This window comes from Struthio camelus, chromosome 3 (assembly GCF_040807025.1).
Source record: "Struthio camelus isolate bStrCam1 chromosome 3, bStrCam1.hap1, whole genome shotgun sequence".
Lineage (NCBI taxonomy): Eukaryota > Metazoa > Chordata > Aves > Struthioniformes > Struthionidae > Struthio > Struthio camelus.
Genome location: NC_090944.1, coordinates 31202352 through 31226765, shown reverse-complemented (window position 1 = coordinate 31226765; position 24414 = coordinate 31202352). Strand labels below are relative to the sequence as shown.

At 40.7% G+C, this 24414-nt stretch overlaps 2 protein-coding genes across 8 annotated transcripts in view; both read right to left on the bottom strand.

The window, feature by feature from the left end:
* The window catches only part of ARHGEF10 (Rho guanine nucleotide exchange factor 10), a 119589-nt gene extending 112495 nt beyond the window's left edge, over nt 1-7094 (bottom strand). For 2 of the 6 annotated variants that reach the window (XM_068937321.1, XM_068937326.1), the window contains exon 1: nt 6964-7072. The gene's annotated coding sequence lies outside the window, so the exon portion shown is untranslated. Of the gene's footprint in view, nt 1-6367; nt 6388-6963 lie in introns of those variants that run through there. The other 4 variants (XM_068937325.1, XM_068937324.1, XM_068937327.1 and 1 more) reach the window with 4 other exon arrangements.
* Nucleotides 7095-19182: 12088 nt separating this feature from the next.
* Nucleotides 19183-24338, bottom strand: CLN8 (CLN8 transmembrane ER and ERGIC protein). Of its 2 annotated transcripts, XR_011140086.1 has the most exons (4): nt 24238-24338; nt 22420-23089; nt 21630-22003; nt 19183-19873 (listed from the first exon to the last, which is right to left on the bottom strand). XR_011140086.1 is itself a non-coding variant. In XM_068937320.1 (3 exons), exons 2-3 carry the CDS (start codon nt 22960-22962, stop codon nt 21689-21691), a joined length of 858 nt encoding a protein of 285 aa, XP_068793421.1. In that variant the 5' UTR covers nt 22963-23089; nt 24238-24338; the 3' UTR covers nt 19183-21688. The 2 variants fall into 2 exon arrangements, 1 of the variants encoding a protein (XP_068793421.1); XM_068937320.1 differs by having other exon boundaries at nt 19183-22003.
* Between the last annotated feature and the right edge of the window lie 76 nt (nt 24339-24414).

The following is a 24414-nucleotide window of genomic DNA, read 5'->3' as shown; positions in this document are numbered from 1 at the left end:
ACCAAGACTCCCAGGCCCTTTTCAGCAAAGCTGGTACCCTGGCAGTCAGGCAGCAATCTGCATCATAGCCAACACCTCTTCCTTCCCAGATACAGGACTTCACATTTGTCCTTACTGACTTTTCTGAAGTTCCCGTCAGCCCACTCCTCCAACCTGCCTAGGCCCTTCTGAATGACAGTCCTACTCTCAAATGCATCAACAGCTCCCCTCTTGCCCAGATCTCATGTCATCTGCAAACTCTGTGAGTAACAGCTTGTCACCTACCAGGTCATGGATAAAGAGGTTAAACAGGATGAGGGACACGTGCTAGGACAGATAGCTGCAGTGCTCTACTTGTTACAAGCTTCTCGGTAGAGTGTAACCCATTAACCACCTCTGAGCCCAACTCATCCAGCCAGATTGTCACCCATCTTGCAGTACACCTGCTCAGACAATAACCTTGCTGAATCCAAGACAAATATGTATTTTATTAAGGCCACTATCACTATGCTTAACTTACAGATAACAAACCTGAGACATACAAATATTTAAGGGGGGGGTGGGGAGAAGGGGAAAAAGGGGGGCTGGAAGAACAGATGAAAAGTAGTCGAGACCAGAAAAGCAAGCAGATACCTGAACATACACTTCGGGAGCCTGACTCAGATTGAATGAGCCCTTAGTTTCATCTTTCGTCTGGTAATTGTTTTAATACGGCATACCTATTCTTAATAATTTCCTATCAGTCAATTCAATGCACTATGGATCCCATTCTGAAGTCCTTGATGCCTCTGATGCACCATAAAGGAAGAAAAGGGGCATCATCACGGGTTCTGGATTCCATGCTGGTGGTGTACTATAACAATCACAAGCAGCAGAAGAATTAGAAGTGAATACTGGTGTCTCGTACTTTTAGTGAGGGCTCATTTTTTGTTCTGTGCCACACCGCAAACACAGGCTGAGTTAACGGTTTGAGACCATTTTCTTTTGGTCGCATGCACAAAATCAAAAAATATGTACGCTAAGAGCAAATTTTTTAAAAAATTTGATTGCAATTAAGCAAGTAACTTTATCTGGAAAAATGATCTTACTTCCAAAATTTCCTCTTCTAAACTTCATTCAAACTAATCTTTTTTTACTACTGGATAAGTACCCAATTCATTGTAAAAATTCTCATGGAGTTTTCTGTGAAGATTCTCACATACTGCAGAACACTTCAACTGTGATGTAAATCCATCAACGCTTTAGTTGCATATATTATCATAATACACATATATAATGAAAATTCGAATTATTATGCAGAGAGCTTATAAATGTTATTATAAAACATGCATCAATATAGCCATTAATTCTAATGCTTTTCGATCAGCCCCATTTGTAAAATTCAGCAATTTTGTCACAGGGAAGATGCCCCCTTCTGAAAACTTTTAATTCTCCAGCAAATCAAACTCTTAATACAGAACAACCTTGGCTTCCAAGAAAGAAAGCAAACATTTTTATGGATGCAGGAGATACAATTAGAGGGAAAAATGCTGTATCAAATCCTCACATCCACCCAGAAGCAGAAAGTCATGCTCAAATTCACGTTAAATCCATGAGTACTAGTTTTATACAGCATAGACTGTTTCAAGATACTGATGACTGTCGAAGGAAATTTCCATTAGGAGCTCTTTTCAATGACACAAATGAAATGATACACTGAACTGAAGATTCAGTTCCTACTCATATCAGCAAACCTATCCCAGACAGAAAGTCTTCCTAAGCATTTTCAGTTCTTCGGGTACTATTGCCCTTGGAAAAGTAAACATTCTCTCACTAAAGAAACCCACTACACACAGTTAATTATATCTGATCATTACTTAACTGTTCCATTGGTAAAACCGGTTTCACCTGATGAATAAAGTTACTGAGAATATAAATAGACTATTACTCCAAACCGTTACTTTAGAAACACTGGAATAAAATATGGAAATACATTTCTTAATCACAACTTACACATTCATAGCGCATGCTCTGGGAATATAACACAAATTTCTTTGTAACACCAAAACTTTCTTATATAATACAGATATGAATTAATAGAGCTGGTAAAAGATCAATTAATGTAGGGAACAATAGTAAGAGTACCTGCACAGAATAGCCCTCTTTTTTTTTTTTTTTTTTTGGGGGGGGGGGTGGAATATAATGGAATGCATTTTCCCATGGAAACATGGGTTCTGCATCTCGTTCTAGCCATCACTGAACTTCACTCTTTCTTTGCCTTGCAACTCTGATCAGGTAGATCTCCTCCTCCTCCAGCTTTTAACTCTACTTTCAAAGTGGAGTTTTTAAACTCATACATTAGTCAATCCACGGTTTGCAATAATGTAAATATCATGCATACAACTTTAAAATAATACTGAGGATGAGATGCTGAATGTTTTAGGAGAGTGTAAAACAAAGTCAAGAGCCACAAGCTCAATATTCACTATGGTCCTTGTAGGAGATTTAGATATTTCTATTTCTTAATAACCTATTACCTCACCTGTAAAATGGGATCTCAGTGTTTATTCCCTTTCTTTAAATTTCTGAGATGCATACTTTTCATGTATCTTTAATTAGATGAGCCCATGCAGGAGGCAGAAATCATCCAGCAATATCTAAAAATGCTCACATTCTCCTATATTTTTGGCTGGAAAGAAAAATATCTGTATGGTTTCCACAATCTCCTAAAGAAGAGATTAGAGAACAGAAATGAGAACAAATTTTTGACCTTCAGCTGAATCCTAAGAGTTTGTATTCATGGTTCAGTCCCAAGTAACAAGTATAGTACAGTACAGTAAGTCACTGAAACAGATTTTCCCAGGATAATGCCCCTATTCACCAGCACTTAAGTAGAACAATTTATTTTGCTCTGGTTAACTGCTTTGCCTACGCATCTGACATTAAGCTTCAGGCTTCCTGACTGAGCGTGTAAGACATAAATCAATGTTGTACAGTTACGCATCGCTTCCCCCAGCTTTGCTGATTCAGGCAATTCAGAATAAAATACGAATCATTATTCAGATCTAAAAAATACAGGTTTGTAAAAATATTTTTCAAATTTTATTTAGCTTTATTCATCTTCTTTCACCTTAAATAAGGAAGTTGCACTTACATATCTTTGGTTTCAAAATAAACTGAAGTGTTTTGATGCGAGTAAAAGTCAAATTCCTTACTACAAAAAAAAAGTTCAAGCAACTAAGCTCTCGAGCGTTCTCCTTCCACAGATATGTGGCAGACCTTGACTCCCAAGCTTCTGTTGTCTTCAAATTACATATGTACATAGCGACATTACTGAGAAGTATGTGAAAACAGAACAGAGCATTAAAGACAGAGAAAAATTCTTGTAACGATCCTAACGCACCTCTCTTCTTCACGATAAAGAATACCTTTCCCCCAACAACTTGTCTGCAGCCTTTCTAAGTAATTCTCAGGCTTCAGCCTATGAACCTCTGAAAGTTTCCAGGAATCTGATTGTGGAGGTGTGGTTTTCCTGCACTTTTCCACTTTCTAAACTACTTTTAGAGGCAGTAAGCAATTTCTCAATATTAATGTTCCATCAACAGTTGTAGCAACAAACAGGAGTTTATATGAATAGGAACAGGAGAGAAAACTATACGTTATAGCTCCAAATTAAGTTTCTATACGGGACAACTGCTACAGTATGTATTCTGCAGGAAGCATCCCAGCATGATATGGAAATATACTTGCAGTTCAAAAAGCCATGGGGAAGCTGAACTTACTACAGGACAACTTCAAAAGTGCCTTTAAATTTAGGGAGCATAAGATGATTCTTCACGATATCCCTTTTATAGTTCTAACCTGAAACTGTAAAATGGAAAGATGCAATTAAAGAAGTCAACAGTGAAACAGAAGTTCCTCTCCAGAAGCAGAAAAACCTACTATCCTACATACACAAAGATGAAAATACTACACTCCACTAATTTCTCCATTATAATATACAAAACAGAGAGCAGTCTAGTATTACAAATGTACAAATAAAACTGCCTGCAGCTTTGTACAATATGCCATTTTTAATCTGAAAAAACAAATCAAAAATAGTTCTCCCAGATTAGAGGATTTGTTTCCTGGCACATCAGACAAGGAAAACTGACTTCTTCCAAAATGGACTGAGGTTGATAAACTTTCCATTACAGATACTAAAATTAATTTCTACTTTATATAGAAGCAGTTAATAAACTTCCTGCTATACAAATGAGTAATGTACTATTCCCAGTTGCATTAAATTCCATTAACAATTGTGAAGTTTGACAATAGTATTTCAGGTTTTAGACAAGCTTGTTTTCTCCTTTCAAATGTTTATAAGCTACACAAGGACTCCTAAATAGCTCAGAGTCAAACGAAGAACTCAATGGCTTTCGATATTTCTTCATCGGTATTTATTAATGCCGAGACTTTCGACATTAAAAGAAATAGGAAAGAAAAGATAACCCCTGCCAATGAAGTAGTAACTAATGGAATATCCTGAGAAAAAGGAAAGATAGTCAACATGAGCTTTTATACACGTAAAGTGATTAACAGTATAAAAAGCTTTGTAAAGAGGTATGACTTACATGAGACCAAAAAAAACCATACTGACACTAAAAACTTCCAAAAACATTTCAAAAGAAAGCTGCAATGTCTAATTTTAGAAATTCAAGTTACTCAGAACTAAGACTGTACTTTATAAAATGTAGATTCCAGAAAACTATAGTTAAGACACGCTAAAGAGCTGGTAGGTTTAGGATAATCAGAACCATTCTGTATTGAATACACATCTAAACTTAGTATTTTAGCATGCTGTAAATCAGCACATTTCCACTGAATTTAATGGACTAGAAGAAGAAGAAAAAAGACGTACCCAGATCTCATTTTTTCTCTCACTTGAAAAATAACAGAATATAAATATACTATTTACGTACTATTATGAATTTTTTTTAAACTTGAATTCAAGAAATGCTAAGGTTTGTTTCATAGTATTTTACTCCAAGAAAGGATTACCATAGCCTACTGATCAGCAGACCTCACATCCTATCTCCAGAAAGTAACTCTATTTCCTGTTCAGATATGGGGTCTTGGGGATGAGCATGAAGACAGATCTCTTTACAGAAGAAAGAGTGTTTTCAGTATTTTGGTGGACTACACAGCTGTAACACCAGCACTGCACACATCCATAAGCGGCAGCAAGGCTCCTCTCCATACCCTGCAACACATGGACCCCACAATCCAGGGAGACTTGCACTGCACCACATCTCCCTGCTGGGTCCTACTACTCTGCGGGACCCGCAGGACAATGCATCCCTCAAGCATCAATCTCTGTCCACACTCCTTTCTCCCCCCAACATGACCCCACACTTGTGGCATCAGTCACAAAAGCCCCATGCACTGCACATCCAGCACCTGTCCCATGACAAGACCCCTGTCTCCACTCACATCATACGGAGTGTCTCAGGCACAACACCATAGGTGAGCTCAGACGTCCGTAGGCTGTATTATAGAAGTGTTGAAATCGCACTGTAGAACTTTCAGAAGTATCAAATTTTAAGCTAGTGTCTAAAGAACTATTGTTCATAGCCAGATAAACACATGTAACTAGTTCACGGGCTACTGAGCCTCAGGGTAAAAAAAAAGACAAGATGGATTAAATGAAGAAAGTCAGAGAGATTATCAAGATCAAACAGATCACCCAAGTGAAAAGAATGAAGGGCCTATTGAAGAAAAGTGCTGAATAGCCAGAACTCCTGTGTGAATAATGCAATTGTAGATGCCCAACATATTCCACATTCAAGCAGTAAATCTGCATCTCCTAAGCACCAACCGAAAACTCAAAAAATGTAATACTTCATTTTTCACTACAGAATGGACTGCTCACCAGGGTTTACTAACCAGAGTAAACCCTCTTTGGAAAATAACCATTTTCTTTACAATAATAATAGTCACAAACTAATATATGTTGACCTACCCTCACTGTATTTATTCAGTATGAACCGCTTTATAATACTCAAATTTTCTTATTCCATGAATAAAAATGATTCTTGCAAAAAAGAAATATATCTTTTTACTGTAAACACTGAAATTGCACAACAGAAAAAGAAAATATTTTTTATGTTGAACAACTTAAAAGCTGCTACCATGAGATAAAAGTCAATATCTCGGTAGCTCTGAAGAAAAGAGGACTGAATAAATACTTATATTAAAAGGCCAGAATTCAGGATGGATACAAGTCTTTTTCATCAAAAAGTCAAGCCCCACCTGACAGGCTTTAAAATAAAGCGTTGCTACAGGCAAGTTATTAATAACCGTTCTTCCAAGCATCTTGTAATCGCTACTGAGAAAGATCCTTACTCGTCTAGGTGAATGACTGACCAACCTTTTAAAGAGCAGGGCATCTTCCAAGGGTAACCACATGGCCTGGGACCACCACAGACAACTCCATAAACCCTTCAACAGTTTAAAGTGCTAATTATAAATAAATCAAATCAAATCTTTATACTTTACACAGAACAAAAAATACAGAAAGGGACAGCTGCAACAGTGCCAAAGTGCTTTCTTCCCCCTCGAGTCGCAAGAATGTTAACCCGTTTTAGTCGCTAGCTACAAAGCTAACACTGAGCAAACACAGCGTCTTAAAATAGCGGGAAGAAAAGACCCTCGAGTCCGGCTGGAAAGTTTGGGTTTCTCACAGGCTGTCACCCGCGGAGAGCATCGCTCCGCTCCGCGCTACCTGCGCGAGTCGCCGCGCCGGGACGGGGCCGAGCCCCGGCGCGCAGGGCGGCGGCGCTCCGCGCAGGGTCCCGGCGAGGCGGCCGCTCCCCTCGGACCAGACACCCGCGCGGGCCGCCAACGGCCGCCAACGGCCGGACACGTCACGAAACTCCCCCCCCCCCCCCAGCGGGGCCCGGAGCGGCCGCGGGGAGCCGCTCGCTCTCTCGCGCCCACCCGCCGCCACCGCTGCCGCGCACTCACCGCCACCGCCGCCGCCGCCGGGCGCACAGCAGAGGCTCCCGAGTGCCAGCCGGGAACCGCTCGCCCCCGCCTCCCCCGCGGCCGCGGCGGCGCGGCCGCGGCCTGCCCCGTCCCTCCCCGCCGCGCTCAAACGCCTGGGCGCCCGGCGCGCCCCCGCCCGCTGCCGGCCCTTCGGGCAGCGCGCGCCGCCATTGGGGCAGCGCGCGGCCCCGCAGCCTCGCGGTTGGCGCAGCCGCCCGCCGCTCGCGGAGGGGAGGGAGGGAACGGGCGGGGCCGGGCCCCGCCTCACCGCCCCCCTCGCGCGCTGCCCTCGCCCCCGCGCGCCGCATTCCTGCCGCCGCACGTGACCGCGGCCGCCGCCCGCCCGCCCGCCCGCCCGGCCCGGCCCGGCCCGGCGTTCGTACACCTGCCCGCGGAACTCCTCCCTCCGGACCACGAAGAGATAGCTTTGCAGGGTGTTAAGAACTTTTGATTCAGTTTTCAGTATTGCAGACGTAAGGGACCCAATGTTGCCGAAGTCCTGCGCAGCTATGGGCTCTTCGTACGAGTCATTAACACTCCAGTTAACACTGTGACCTCTACGGACCCCGCACTGCTCAGTGAGCGCGTCCTGGTCGCTTTTACCTGCCAAAGACATACTTAAATTTACAGATGACTCTTCCAAAACCCTTAAAAGCTCTGAGATGGAACAGCCTTTACTTTAAACTGCCAGCCTTCCTTCCCGGACAGAAGCGGCTAAGCCACCTTACAATCAAACAAACTAAATCGTAGCTACGATATGCATATGTGAAAGGCTAATAATTATCTGAATACAAATAAAACCTGAGCTCATTTATTCCATAGAGTAACTTCTGGAATTTGCATTGAATTGGCACCCTGAAACTAATAACTAAAAAGCTCTGAAAGTTACATTAATAAAATACATACGTACTGGTGAGCATTGAATCGTAAGGACTGAGTGAAAACCAAGTTATTATCGTTTTAAATGGTAACGGCTTTTGCATGGGATGTTTTTCATTAACTGAAGAGCAAATGATTTTAGAGACCATCTTTTCCTGTTGCAGATTCACACCTCTTTCTTTGAGTACCAGTTTGCTTTAGCACAACCTGTCACATGGAAGGAGCCGCAGGGAGGCAAAGCAGTGCAGTTATTAGTCGCTGGAGCACGGACGCGGTCATCGCCGTGGAGTTCAGCGTGATGGATGAAGACTACAGCTGTCTGGCTGCAGGAGACCAGCAGTTCAGTCAGCCCCACTACTGACAAATGAGACATAAGCGTCACCTAAATTAACGTTTTTGCCAGCCTCATATTCTCCTGAATAGCACATTAGCATGCTAGGATCTCAGCCACTGTACCTATTTGAGAATTAAATCTCATTTATCACTTGAAATAAAACTCTGTAATAGTCTTCAGAATTAAACTTATCTAAGCATACCAAAATAAAAGTTTTCTAAAGATGCTGTCAGCTCAAACTTCACCTTTCTTAGATCCTTGCTGCCTTTTCTTATTATTATACTGCTCCTTTCCTTTTAACAAGAATCACGGAAGATCAGTATTGACCAAGGCAACCATACAATCAAAGCCAGTATGACACAAGCATGTCATGCTTATCCTGAAAATAATGTTAATCATTTGTACATTCACGTTACTATGATTCAGTACTGAATGTGCCCATGCATATTTGTCATAACATTGAAAAAATCCTTTACAAGATGTAATTATTTTGAAAACATGTACTTTACCATATATCCATGTACACATCTGTCATATTGTATGATGAAAAATAAGTGCTCTTAAATACATTACAATCATTGTTTAATACCTGTAAATACCACTTAATATCCTTGGAGTACTTTAAATATGAAAGCTTCAAACTAAGTGCTGTCTGAAAATCAATGCATCATCCAGTGATGCTACAGCCAATAATAAAATATGCCCAAATATAGTAAATTCAATATCATTACATGAAAAAGTTAACAGAAAATGGTGGTATTTTGAAAGAATTTTTTGATGAATCCACCTTTCTCCTACTTTTTTTCATTTGTCTACGGTTTAATATTAGGCAAATGCAACACAACCATCCAGTGTTTGCATACGGGTCCATTTAAACTGTATTACAAATTAAAATTTAAAAACACTACTTTCAAAATGTGTCAGTCTTTACAAAGTTATTTCTTTTTAACGTGTTTTGTTACAGTGTGGACTTAAAATAGTTTTCACATAGCTTAATAGGTTTTAAATTAGAAAGAAACTGAGAAGAGAATATTGGATCAGATGGAAAGGTAAAGGCATAAATACCATTATGACATTCAGTTCAACCTCTAATAGAGTGACCATTCTTTCCAGTCATTTCTGCATCAAGCCTTTTTCTTGTAATTTTTAAAAGACACTGCGCTTCAGTCACATCCAACTAACACTTAAAGAATTCAAATGGCAGGGAATCTGCCTTTGGCAAACTATTTAATAACTAATTATCCTTAGAGGCCATGTTAAAGAGCAGACTTATTTCCAGATCAAATGCTCAATTTTTGGCCTGTGATTCTTGGACTGAAAAGATCAGCTACTAGCAATATCCTTCTCATTTTGCAGCCAACTCATGATCCAGTTGTGCGTTAATCTCTCCCTTTCATAATTATCTTTCACTGGTAGTGACAAACCTATTTTCTGAACCCTATTGATCTTTGACAATCACTTCTTTGAAGTATGGCAACCAGAATCAATTTCTTCTCTAATTCCAAAAAAAGTTACTACAGAAACCTTGCTGGATAAATCCAACAATAGCAGATCAAACTATAATTCAGTACTAATCTCCAAAATATCTTCCGCTCTTCCTAGTATTTACTAAGGCAACATCCTATTAGCAGTCACCATCCAATCACTGTACTCACCAGTTCATTATCTAGCTACTCATAATTAGTGGTCAATAGTTAGAACACAGATATGTCTATCTCCAGAAATTAATGTGATGCTTGGTCTAACCAGATCCTAAGATGGTGTTAAATCTGCCTTATTGGTGACAGATGTACAATAGGATACCTCACCGGAATTTATTTACTCTCATTCCTGCTTACTGGAGCTTCAGCAAAGATACCTTTCACCTGCAAGCCACCATAGCTCAGGTATCTACTGCAGTAGAACATCTACTGGGCATTTTACAGACTCTTTGGAGACCACGTAGTGTCCTGGCGCCATGGGATGCAGTGTTGTGAGGAACGGACCCCTTTCTCCTCTCCCTGGAAATTGGGGTGGTTGAATGTAGATAGAAACTCATCAGAGTAGAGCATGCACCCCTACCTAAGGGAATACAATGTCATTTCCTTGGTTTGCTCTCCCAACCCCCTAAAAAAGTTTTGTAAAACATCCCCCCCCCCAAAAAGTCGCATGAAATGTGAATAAGATAACTAAAACTTAGATTACCAAAATCTCCCACAGCCTGCCTTTTCAGTTGCTTCATTCTGTTTACCAGATGATGTAGTGGGCAATTTCTCTTAACGAGTTTTCATCCACTGAAAATTCAGAAACTGCTTCAAATCCTCGTTTCTCCTGTTCTTCTTAACTATATCCCTACGAAAAACTTATGTCATTCAGTTATGTCATTCAGAAACCACTCCGAGCTAGGACATCCCACAGCCGTGCTTAACTTGAGCAGCTGCAGAACTCAGGCTAGAGCCTTGTAAAGAAACACCTCTCCTCAGCTTCCCTTATCAATGCTGAGTGATGATACTTAACATTAAAAAATTACTTTCGTAAATCTAGACTGTTAAACCAAACTAACATTTAGTTTAATAGCTTAAAAGCATTGTTCAGCTGGTTTCTGAGATGACATCCACCGCTGCCCAGTCTTCCAGGTCTCCCTGCAGTGTCAGCACCATTACTGGGAGACAATCTGTTAATTTTGAGCATACCAGAACTTGACAACATAGTTTTATAACCACTGTTTTATAACCACTTTATAACCACTACACCAGTACTAGAACCTCTTTAACTCCTTTTGAGGAGTTCTGCTTATGGGAAATCTTTGCAAGTCACATTCTCAGATTGCCAATTCAGATAGCTAGACTAGGCACAAATTTCCCTAAATTTCAATATCCCTCTGCACCAGAATCCTTCTGTTGTTACATCAGCTCCTTGTTGTCAAGGCGAGCACATCAGCCAATGTCACAATAAATGCATATGAGAATTTACTTCTATTACATAAAATTCATAGTTTTGATTATTCAGAAACAGTCTCTCTCAATGGGAAGTTGAGTATGAACCAGTTTTTTTTCTAAAAGGTCTCTCCCAAAATCCTGCTATAGCAAAAACCATCAATATCCATAATACATTAAGGATGGATATCTGCTATCCTCCATTTGATAGTTTTGCAGACTAAATTATAGGAACAGGGTGCAATTCAGACATATGAAAAAAATCTCACATTAAGGATCTAACATCCTTGTCTAAGTCAAGCACTTAAGAAAAAAATTTAATTGTAAGCAGGAATCTCATCTGCAGAAAACCAATGAGGGAGAAAAAAATAAAAAAATAAAAAAACTTCAGTTAGCTGTCACAGGAGGACTACGAAGCACTAAGGCCATGCAACCACGAAAGAGAGACGAATGCAACCTTAGACTGAAGCAGAGCTATTTCCAGTGAAGATAAGGAAATGTTAATGTAGTACAAAGTATTGACTGTATATGAAATGTTATGGACAACTCCAGCCAGCAATATTTAAGAAAGAGGAATTCCAAGCAGGAAAAGAGACAAATGAGAATTATTAGGATGACTAGGAAAAGAAAAAGAACAGATTGTTTTGCTCTCATGAATATGCAAAGACCTCAAGGGATAGAACATAATTATGTAAGATAAAATGACAATGATAGTACAAGAACAAATTGATATGAATTAGAACACACTATGGGCTCTTTTAGCCTTAGAGTATACATTAGTTGGGAGCTTTGATGCCCTAGAAAAGGTCCCAACTTACCCTTAAACCACTTTTCTGCTCTGTCCAGTTCAGCCAAATATACAAAGGGGTTCAAAAAGGGATTAGACATATTCAGAGAGAACAGGCTCATCAACAGCTGTTGGAACACCAGCTCCAGTGCAATCCCCAGCTCAAAAGATCCTTACGTCACAGACTGTCAGAAGCTGAAAGGGTGTGTTGTGAAAATCCTACTCTAACTTTGTTTTCCCTAGGGATTTGTTGCTGGTCTCTTTCTGAGTCAGGAGACTGGATCAGAAGGACTTGGACTCCACATGGCAAGTTTTATGTCACTGCGGTACTTGTAACAGTAAATTGTTAAAAAATATGAGTTAAAGCATCAGACAGAATCTACTTATTTAATGCACAACTGCAATCTGATCAGCACGGTACAACATAAACAACCAGCCTTGACAATCTCATTCCAAAGCCTCTTAAAGTCATTTATTTCACATTTATTTCTCGTGACTCCTAAGCAAGACTACTACTGCTTTCAAGGATACACTGTCTTCATGTAAATATGACCAACAAGACAAGCTGATCAAGCTCGTATTGGATGTTTCCTATCTACTCCAAGCCAACTAGTTCACTGGACTATTCTACTTTTGGCTACATAGCCTTCCTTTCAAGACACTGTAGAGATCACCTTGATTTACTCTTAAAAGATTCTGCCAGCATAACTAGACAGTCCAGGAATGCAGGAAAGTCAGCTCTCTAACCTGTATAACTACAAATAATGTGAACATACAATTGTAAGGTTAAAATTAGTCCCTTTTCTGGTATAGCTTTTCACTCAAGGAATTCATCCAAATGCCTTGCTTAAACTTCAGTGAACACAGTTTTGGTGGCAAACGGCACTGTTCACATGGCAAAGTGCCTTTGGCAGCAGAAACAGTAAAGCAGGAGAGGGAAATTGCACGCTACATCTACAACTACAGCAATATATTCCAGCTGCCTTATACCACCTGCCCTTTCTAAAACAGGGCCAGATGAGTACCTGTAGCTGCTACTATCAAGTACCAGTACAAAAAACAATACACATCCTCACAAGTCTTTAAATGTCAGAGGACACTGCAGTGAAAACAACGTCAGCTTGTATGCTACTCTAATGTGAACTAAGTATTCAAAGCAGCAGAGGCAGCTAAAGGAGAATTACATGAAGAAATAAATATTTCAAACCAAAAGTAACAGGTATCATATCAGATAAAATTTAGTTTTAAACTTCCACTTCCTCTGTTCAGGTCATGTGTCTTCAAGGACTCAAAAGTGACTCTAGCTGACTCACCAGAAAACAGGCAGACACACACGCAGACACACACGCACACAGCTGCGAGCAACTGCCCAGCAAGTTTGCTTGCTTTTTGTCTTCCTTGTCAGACATTTGAGTAGGCTGCACTCTTTTCCTTTCAAGTTAGGCCTGTCTCAGCCTCCTTGAACACAGGTCCTTCTGTTTGTTTGCTGCACCGTTACCTTTGCCATTCCACCGCACCGGGTGCTGTTGCGCCGAGGCAGAACAGGAAGGCAGAGCGTGCTGCCAGAGCACTGGCTTCTGCACTGTGACACTGTCGCGAACAGAGCGCTGATTAGTCAATCCGATCCAGAGCCTGTAACATCTCTTGTAAGGTTGGAAGCCCATCTGGGGGCTGACAGCTAGAGCAACAGTCATGATAATTTGCTTAATTAAAAACCTTCATTTATTTTGTTCCAAATTATCAAGTTAATGTCAGTACCATAACAAGATCAAAAGATTTCAATTACTGAATAACACTCTCAGCATAAATGTGCACTAACACTTTTCTAGGAATAAGATAAGAACTATAAAGTAAAACATATTTCCCTATTAACTGAAAACATCTGAATAGCTAACATTCATAACATTCATGTTTCTTTTGCAGCTTATTTACAGAAAAAGACTTTATTCATACAAGTACCATTATGAGTTGTTTTCACCCCAGTCTGTTCCCACACACATTCCACAGTGGAGCTTTGTATGTGAGCATCTTTACTTCCTCTCCTTCAATTAATCTTGCGGACTTTGCTGCAGATGCAACTACTAAAATTATGCTAGCCAGTTGCTTGCACAGTGCATTCTTACAAGAATAATAAAAAATGCCAATGACTGCGAATAAAAATGCACTGCACAAGCAACAGACTCTGGAAGTGTCTGCTCCAGAACGCATGCGCTCTACCTCTGCGCGCATGCTTGAAGAGCACTCCTCCTAGTTGGCTTCTTCATGGGTGGGCTACTGTAACAGAAGTTTTACCACTAATAATAAAAACTCCAAAACTTTAATACTGTAAATATGTAGTTCTCCGCCTGATTTGCCCAATTTAGTTCCTGCTACACCAGGAAAACGCATCAGCTAGAAAACAAGCACTAGAGAGGTCAAATTTAACAATACTATTGGCTATTATAGAACAAAAGACAGAGGCTTTTTAAAATCAATACTTACTACTGTTATCAAGTTTAAAAAACAAATATTTGAGGAGGAATTGGCTCATCTTGAATTTATTCCTGATTTATAAAATGTAATTTCTGGAAAAATATATACTAAGATTTACCCAATGTAATACCCAATGGCTACCTCATCTCGACTCTGTTTTTGGAGTTGAACATTTCAACCATTTTAAAAACAGCCTCTGTAAAATCAGGCAGTCAAATCAAATCCTAGCCTGAAAAAATCTCCCTACCCCCTGCTCCTATTTAGTGCAGGCACAGTTTACGCCAGCTTATCACATCATATCACTGCCGTTCCGTTCCTCTTCCTCCATCTCTCCCTCGCCATCCGGTCCTGCGACGCTGGGCTGCACTGTTTTACAGATCACAGCGTGGACATGTTCTGTATGGAGAGTACGAACTCAGTTGGTGCATAGCTATGCAACCTTTAGCAGAGCGGAGCTGGTTATACCTGAATCATGTTCTCTGATGGTCGAGAACCGTGCTGCTGCTCAGCAGCACGCTAAGTCACTGCCAAGCTCTGCTTCCTTCAAACACATCAGTTACTTAAACGAACAAATATATTTCTTGTATTACTGTGCAGGAGAGGTGGAGCAAAAGCATCTCCCATTCCTCGCGGCTCCTCTACTATTTCTCTCCGCATAGTACAACAGCACAACTTTTGCACAGCTCCCCACCTATCCATGCTAGACTTTAGGAGTTTAAGCAAAACTGTGGAGCTTTGTTGAGACTCTGAATGGTGTCCAGCCTCTGGAAGGGGAGGAAAAGACAGGGGACAGCTACTCTAATTGAAACTTTGCTGATATTACACGACTTTTTCAATTTTAATGATTATTAACAACAACAACAAAAAACAGTTCAAGATTATAAAAACAGTTAATAATCCAAACCAAAACATCTTCAGCCACAATGAGACGCAAGAAACGTACCAACTCAGTTCTCCAATTAAAATTAGAAAACAAAACCATGATTTGAACAGTGAATGATAGATGTCATTAACAGAGAGCCAGCTTCTGACTCGGGGCATTACTCTCTGGACAAGCCTATGGCTTAGCTAGGCTTCATACCTCCTGTAACAGTGACTCAGAAAGAGCACAGATTTTACAAGAAATGCCTGTTTTACGTATGCAATAAAGATGTTTTTCCTTTTCTGGAAACGGCCACTCCTGTTCCCATAGTGCATAAGCCAACAGGCTAGATGACGTGTCCAGTTCTGGGCTCCCCAGGACAAGAGAGACATGGTGCTACTGGAGGGAGTCCAGCGGAGGGCTCCAAAGATGATGAGGGGACTGGAGCATCTCTCCTATGAAGAAAGGCTGAGAGAGTTGGGCCTGTTCAGCCTGGAGAAGAGAAGACTGAGAGGGGATCTCATCAACGTGTACAAGTATCTGAAGGGAGGGTGTCAAGAGGATGAGGCCAGTCTCTTCTCCGTGGTGCCCAGTGACAGGACAAGAGGCAACGGGCACAAACTGAACCACAGGCAGTTCCAACTGAACCTGAGGAAAAGCTTCTATCCTGGGAGGGTGACAGAGCATTGGCACAGGCTGTCCAAAGAGGTTGTGGCGTCTCTTTCCCTGGAGATACTCAAAAGCAATCTGGACAGGGCCCTGTGCAACGTGCTGTAGGTGACCCTGCTTGAGCAGAGGGGTTGGACTAGATGATCTCCAGAGGCCCCTTTCCAACCTCAACCATTCTGTGATTCTGTGAACCATAAATGGAGATGTAAGCAGGCAGTGGCAGTTAACAAAAATAAAACCCAAACGAATTCCTCCCCTCCAGCCACAATCTGAGCTTTAATTACATTACAAAGAGAGATTTGGAACAGTTGTGTCAAAAGCACTCAGCTAAAGCTTCCTAGACCAGGTATCACTTACTGTTTAAGAAGAACGTGTGTGTTTTTTTCATCAATCACAATCACTATTTATTTTCCTGTAGTCTAATCTCCTTCAAAATTCCTGAAAGTTACTCAGAGCTGAGGCTTTAAAACATACTTCTGTCCCATAAATGCAAAGTTCCTTGTGATCACATACAACACAGGGCAATTTTCTCCTTACTCCAGTGGCCCCAGATTTAGGTTCAGCCAGTGTTTTCCCACTTCTAGTGGCCCAGATTTTTACCATAAGGGGTTAATCATCTTGAGGTATATCACTTCCTACTGTAAGTCACACCTGCTCCTTCTCCCTATGACTTCATATCATCTGAGGACCTGCCCACATACTTCAGTCAATGAAACTTAGCTGAAGTCAGGAAAGGTATTAGTAAATTGTTGCAAGGCACAACATTTTTTGACACAAATTGAACCTATAAGAAAAGAGTCATCCAGTAAGCACACATCTGCTGAAACATGTTAGTGGTCAAGAGCTTGTAGGTAGGACTGAATTGGACCACTGCTCAAGTCTACTGAGCCTCAGGATAACAAATACCTATGGGGGAACTAAAAGTTCCTTTTCCTCTTAGTGACTTCCATTACTATTATTCTTTAACTACTTCTCTGAGGGCAAGATAACAATTTTTTTTTTTAATTTTTCCATCATAACATAGTCACACAACCGTAATATTTCAGCCTTGCAGCCAGTTATAGGTATTTTATAAGTCATTAGCAATGATCAAACAATCAAATCTGCAGACTGCTAAAAATCTTAGCAGAACTGTAAACTCCTGTTCCTACGTTCTTTAATCTTCTCTTTGACATGCTAAATAAACCAAAGCTTGATCTTTCATTTCCAGGTATGGCTCTTCTCAACTGAAGGAAAAAAAAAAAAAAACATAGGCATAAATAAGTATATTAAAATTGTAGGAGAGGTCAGCTGTTGACACAAGACAATATGCCAATTGCAGTCAGAATAATAGCAAGTGCACAGAGTATAGTCTTTTTATTCCTATGAACACGTTAAAAAAAAAAAATCTAAAGATCTCATTAGCCATAAATATTTGCTGACATAGCTCGTGCTCAATTATCCAATGTGACTTCTTTTTCCCTTCCTACCAAGCTCTTTTCTGTCACTTTTCACAGGAAAGGAGTTGTTCCTGCAAACGTAACCAGCACTTTCTAAACTTACAACTTTGCACTAGAAAATACCAAAATCAGAACTTGTGTTTTTTATTCCCAGTTTAGCTAGTGATACAGATCCCCTGCTGTTTAAATGCTTTCCCCACCACTGAATCATCTGTAAATTTTGTCAATAACTATAGTATTTTCCTTTAGTTCTCTGATGCTCAACAGCCTCAGGAGTTAAGCTCTGTGAGTACCCCCCAAAACATGCATGTTCAATGCTTAAAATTGTATTTTGCTATTTATGAGACATTTGCAACCCCCCCCCCACCACCACCATGGCTCATACTAAACTGTTAAGTGTCATGCCGTACCAAATGAAGTGCCTTCATGGCCAGAGTAAATACATTTTTGGTATGTACACTGCAAAGACTGTTTCAGCTACAAGTAGCAAATACAAAATAATTAATAAACATTGCTTTCATAGTAAATGAAACTCACAGTAGACAATTATTCAATAAAATACATTTACTTATGCACACAGTGTAAAGACGTATGTAACAAGTATTACGTTGTACAAGGAACAGAACTGGATTTATTAGTTCATTAAAGTTTCTAAATTCACTTCAAGTGGGAGTCTTCCTGAGCTTAAGAGGTATATGTTACAACTGTACATGATGCCTAATGTTTTAACAGTGTTATCAGGGAAAAAAAAAAGAAGACTTGGACATAGATATTAAACAGAAGAAGGGCTCAACAGTATGTGCTCAGAGCTATTAGACAAAGGCATCATTGTACTAATGTGACTGCTACAAGATCATGACCAGTATCATAGGTAAGAGTAAATATTAAAAAAAGGAGGGGGGGGAGCATTGGGTTTGGGGGCAGAAGACACAGAAGACATTGGACACAATTTGAAGCAAATACAAACACCACGATTTAGGAATGTTGTATGAAGACAATTAGATCTGGATGCGTGCCTGGGGTATTTCTGATTAGTTAAAAAAAAAGAGAAAAAAGAAATATATGAAGCACCAGCAAGAAAGGTGACAACAACTGGTATTTAAACAAGCCTACTCAACAAGAAAGCACGACGAAGTCTCTAACAGTCACCTAGGCAATCAAAAAATTCACCCAAAAACATTTGATGCAAAAGTTTTCCAAAACATGGCAGCAGGATACGCTGTGGCCTGATTCAGCCATCACTGAAGTTGATGGTGAATTTTTCTACCTTAGATTGCAGATGAACTCTTATAATAGAAGCCCAATAAGACTGAGATTAGTTTCATGTTATCAAAATTTATAAACAAATCATGCCTAGTCTAGGTTGGGTTGAAATGCAGCTGTCAATTTTAAGAGTAATTGGACACCAAAACCCTCAGAGAGCTTTTCAATCTTGTTTTAGAGCAAAGAGACAGAATCATCTACAATCATAAACCTGACAAACTTCCTGAAAGGATCAGCAAAAAGGCAGTGAACAAAAAACTCGAGCAGAAAAAACAGGTTCAGTGTAACAGAACTGATAACTCCAAACCCAGACCATCAAAATGAAGAAGAAAGGTTGCCTGTATTTTTATGTCCTGTTGTATTTCTAGCTGGACTGTAAAATCTCCTCTCCCCCTAAACTAACATGAATAGAAAATAAATGCTGTTATTTGCTTCATTGTGTAGTTCTCTTGTTCTAGCAGGTGCTGTTAGCTATTACACGTTAAATATTAAGACACGTAAAAGGTTTTAGAGATATATCGTAACGATCCTTACCTGAAACAACTCACACTAAGAAGGACATTAAAAAAATTGTCATGTTCTGATCAAAAATACTTTTAATAGAGGTTTTAAAATACACGTAGGAACATTAGACATAAATTAATAATGCAAAAAATTAAATCTCAGAAGTCAGGTGGATAGTTATCTCAGTGGCACCAGTCTGCTCAGACCTCACAATCTCTTTTTTTCAGCCTCAAATTTACCCCAAACCTCCCAACTGTTTTACTTTAGCACACGCAAACTTCACCTCCTTCAGACAGCCACCATAAAAATTCCATACTTGGCCCAAACTTATTTCTCTTCTGAGGTTTCTGTTTTCTGTCAGGATTCTTTGCAATACTCTCGCTGGTATTTCTAGTACAGAATAAATTAATATTTCATATTATATTTCATATAATAATGTTTCATTGACTCCACACCTTTAAACGTTAAGCTGCATAGAGTGCATCATCGTCTTGATATTTCGTGACTTATTCTCCATCTTTCCCCTCTGGAATTCCTGGAAGTGAGGTTTGGATTCTGTAAGATATGCACATGGATGACATATTTGGGTACTGTTTCTCAGGAATTCATCCTCTGCTTTCTTCTAAAGCACTTTTGATATTATTCCCTCATACACAACTCCTCAGGAGACGTATGCAACTCCCAACTTTGGAGAATCTTTTTTTCTACAGGACAGCATCCACACAAGCCATAATGCCAAAACAGTGTGACCTCATTCTCTCCTGCCTAGAAATAAGAAGGCAGCACAAAATTAAATGTTTGGTACTGAATAGCATGGGTACTAAATAGCATGAACGTGTAAAATTACTATGATCTTCTCAGCCTAGTTCTGAATGGCCAGATCTCAGATATTCACCACTTTGTCTCTCTCAATATGATTTGGCTATAAACTTGTGACCTAATGGTAAAAGGTTTTCTCTCTCTTACAGAGCAACTCTTCAACTCTATGCTCAAGCAAAGCGAGTTAGGGAACAGAGTAATGTGACCACTACTTTCACGCACTCACTCTGAACAACATCAAAGACACCCCCACCAAAATAAATAAAATGGGCAATTTACACTGAACGCAGTGTTTCCCCCACAGTTAAAATAGTATGTCCTACCACAGATCAATACACAAAGCCTCTAGTTAATATGCGCCTTAACCTAAAATTCTTCACAGGGCTTTCTCAAGCTTATTATTTTGGAAAATAAATTCATTAACTACGTAACAGTCATGCCATATTACATAAAAAAAATTTCAGATGGCCCTTTTGTATCACTAGTTTAGTGCATCAGAACCAATACCTTTATGTCATTCTCCTGCCACTAGGTGTCACTCTTTCCTATCATGATCTTTATACCTTCATCTGCTACATAAAATCTCACCCAGGAACAACCAGACCAACACTGTAGGATAACATCCACTACAATTTGCGAAGCCTCTATCTAAAAAACAACTCTGTCCCCTAGGTCAAGAAAAGGTTTAGTGCTGTGGCAGATAAAGTGCAAAGCATTGTTAGCCTCACTCCATATGTCCTTCAAAGTAAAATAAAAATACTAAAAGAACAACTGAACTTCTATATGACATTAAGCAAGTTTTCCTCTAAAGAGGAATCACCCGAGATTCTAAAAATCTCTACAACAGAGGATTTCCAAAACTGAAGAACCACCGTTAACAGGAGCATCAGTGGAACGAACTGCATGACTGTTCATTTGGGACGAACAATAAGGATATTTTACCCATCAAGCAGCAAGCCTTTCAATGATAAAACAGAGCCAAAAGTTTTACAATCAACTCCTAGATTCCACAGATTTCCAATCCAGAAAGAACCATTACGATTACCTCTAGCTAGCCCACCAGCATAATAAAGATCTGCATCCTCACTCCTTACCACATGCATGCAGTGATAATGAACTCCTCCCGGTCTGAGGGCAACTTGGAACTATATCTCACGCTGACAGTGAACGCTCTAATGATCCTTTCCCTCAATTGCACTTAAACTGAAAAAAAAAAACCCACCAACAAAAGCCCAGCTACAACTACATTCTGCAATATGACGAGTGCAATCACTCAGAATCTTTTAAAGGCACACAGGATCTTGGTATCTATGTATACCTAACTGGGGTAAAAATTGATTTTCACAAGCTTCCTAACATAATTTTCAGCATCAGTATCTCCAACACATGTGAAATGGGATTCATGCTAAATTTGATGCAAGTTAATCTTAATAGTTAATTTATCTACAAAGCCACTTGGAAGTGTTAAGATAAAAGACACCGTTAGAGAGCCTGTCAGTACTAAACCATGAAATACTGTCCAACCTGAAAAAACTGCTGGCATAATCCTTAACTAAGAGGTTTAAGATCTTATGTGTATGCATATATTAAATACAGACAACGATTTTTAAATACTTCTGGTGCACACAGAATACTAACAGCAAGGAACCACTGTGTTAATGAGCTTCTTGCAAATGCTTCTATTTCATGGGCAAATAATTACTTTGCATTGTATTCTTCTGCTGAATTCTACTATTATCTTAGGAGACAGCCATTTCAGCGTTACATCCTCTTCTTTTGATATGTATCACCACTTAATTTTCCATTTTTCACTGCTTTACTTTCAAAGTTCCAGTCAGTTGGGTTGAGAAGCTGTTGAGTTTTTTTGTATGTCCAGTACGGGTTAAGTATTAGTGTGACTGCAAACAATCCCGAAAATAAAATAATAAAATGAAGAAGTCCCAGATTTTCCACCACGTAATTCCAGTTGGCAATACACACCCACCACATGTGATAAGTAAGAATCATGCGGCAGTGAAACAGGTGGATCATTACCCACTGGTTTGCCTTCCAGAAAAAGGTATTAGCACAGCCAGCCTAAAAAAACAAAAACAGAAAGTATGCAAAAGTGAGATTGTTACTCCAATATAAGGAAGTGCTCACTTCCAAGATAAGGAAGTGAGCACTCTCTAGAACTAATGCAACTACCTAGCTTTTACCCACGCATGCTCGCAGGCATTTTTCCTGCAAAGCTATGATATTCCACATGCATACAGCATCCCCAGCTCAGAATGAATGCAAACCATCTGCATGCATACAGCATCACACAGAAACCTATATAGAGGCCTACAGAAATATTAGTAGGACAAAAGCACGTATCGCAGCAACATGGGTATCAGTTAGACGAGCACAGTCTTGCTGCAAAACCAGAGAAAACCACAAAGATTTCCTACGGACAAGTGAAATGCATAAAAACCATTATAAACATAATTTGAAAATTATCAAATTCTTACCTTTAAAAGCATCCAGGAAATGCAGGTTGAGGGAGTACTCATCTCCAGCAACATTCCCATCAAAGGTAGATAGTGTCCAGATTTTACATTAAGTACTAGACCAGCCAAGCCACCAAAAGCAAGGAGGTGATGAACTACTAAGAAAACATCAAATGTTCTAAAAACGATATTGGACAAGTGAACAGCTACATTTTCAAGCAAAAAAAACCCAGCAGCTATTAAACAGTTAAACCAGCTCCACTTTTGTTGTGAATACACTTTGTCAGCATGAAAAACGGGATCTATGAGCAAAGCCCATAAACCAGCAACACAGCTCTGAAGACCAAACACACCACGTGTAACTGCCATATTCCAAAAGACCTTCTCCTTTGCATACAAGGCACGATAAGTGGTACTCATCCATGAAGACATCCAGTGAGACAGAAGAAAAACTCCCAGATAGATTAAAAAACCAGCAGCTAGAAACGTCAAACGAACTTCCCATAAGAGATAGTCCCAGTCAAATATGGTCCCAAGCACTGTATCATCATTTGTTGGATTCATTTCTTGTTTTTTATAGTATAAAGCCTTGCAAGGGGCTTGACACTTCTCATCCACACATTAGTCTCCTTTATGACTACTGAGTCTCTGCTATTGTGCAAACCAGAAACCATGAACTCTTCTTTTCCATCTGGAACAAGGAGAAAAAAAATAAATGAGTCTTATTAAAAAAAAAAAAAAGTCACTCTAAACTATAGAGAACTTACATCACAGATAAGAGTTTGGTCTTATTTCCCTTAGCAACACTCACCTCAAGAATAAATATCTAGCTATCCATATAAAAAATGTAAGCAACGTGTTTAAGACTAACAGTTAGCCTGCAAAATCTCTATCAGTGCAAAATAACACATTGAAACAAAATCAGAAGAGGGTAAAGTAGGAAGGCAAAAAAAGGAGGAAAAAATCCTTTACACAAATACTATCTTCCTATGCATGAAACTCTCATTTCAACAGCAGCATGCAGTCACTATCTACTATTCTAGTACTCCCCAATGACAGAGTTCTTTCCTCATGGATTCTCCATCGCTTCCTACAGCTTTCAATGTAATTCAGAATCTCAAATCCAAATCTGGGGCACAAATCAGCAAAATCTTATTCCAGTAAGTGGGACCACCTACACAAAAGGGTTTGCAGAATCGTATCTCAGAACAAGACTTTGCAATCAGTTCCTGAACGTTATATCACTTTCTAGCAGAAAACATAGTCCAAAAATGTAGGAAGCAGGTGGAATGCAGACATGCAACATTAATACGCATTATTAACAGCATTAGCGTAATTAACTGACCAGATCAGCAGCCAGTGCCTCAAGTTAGCTGAAACTTCCTGAACGCAACGCAGTTTAAGGACAACGACTTGAGCGGCGAGGGCAAGAGCCAGGATGACATAAAAATACTCGAGCGCCAGCTCATTTTATGAAGGATTTCGGTAGCACCGGCACGGCCACCGGGTCCGCAGCACCGCATTGTGCTCGGGAGCCCGGCGGGCGCTGCTGAGCGCCGCGACCCTGCCGACATGCCCCCTGCCGCACCGCGCAACAAACACCCCCGCGAAGCGCCCAGGCCCTCGGCGCCGCCGCTCCCAGCTGCCCCCAACGCGGAGGCGGCACGGGGGCGGCCCCGGCCGGGCCCCCGCCGCTGGCGAGACGGACTCGGGCCCCAGCAGCTCCCCCGCCTCGCACGGCAAAACCAGGCCGCGACGCGCAGGCCGCCGGCTCGGACCGGCCGCCAGCACCGCCGCCCCGCAGGCCCGGCCCTCCCCGCACACCCCCGGCCCACAGACCTCGCTCACGCCCGCCGCTGCTCGCCGGCCCCGCTGCGGAGCCGCCGCCGCCGCCGCCGCCGCCGCCCTGCACCGACAGCCCTCGGCGCCGGCTGCCCCGCCGCGCATGCGCAGCTCCGCCCCCTCGTGCCGGCCGGTGGCGCGCACTATCGCCCTGCGCCGCGGGGGGCGGCGGGG

Coding starts and splice junctions, on each gene's coding strand:
- CLN8 (XM_068937320.1), bottom strand. CDS start 22,962: ATGAATCCAACAAATGATGATACAGTGCTTGGGACCATATTTGACTGG. Junction 22,004..22,419: donor TTTCCTGGATGCTTTTAAAG/GTAAGAATTTGA, acceptor TTGTTTTTTTAG/GCTGGCTGTGCTAATACCTT.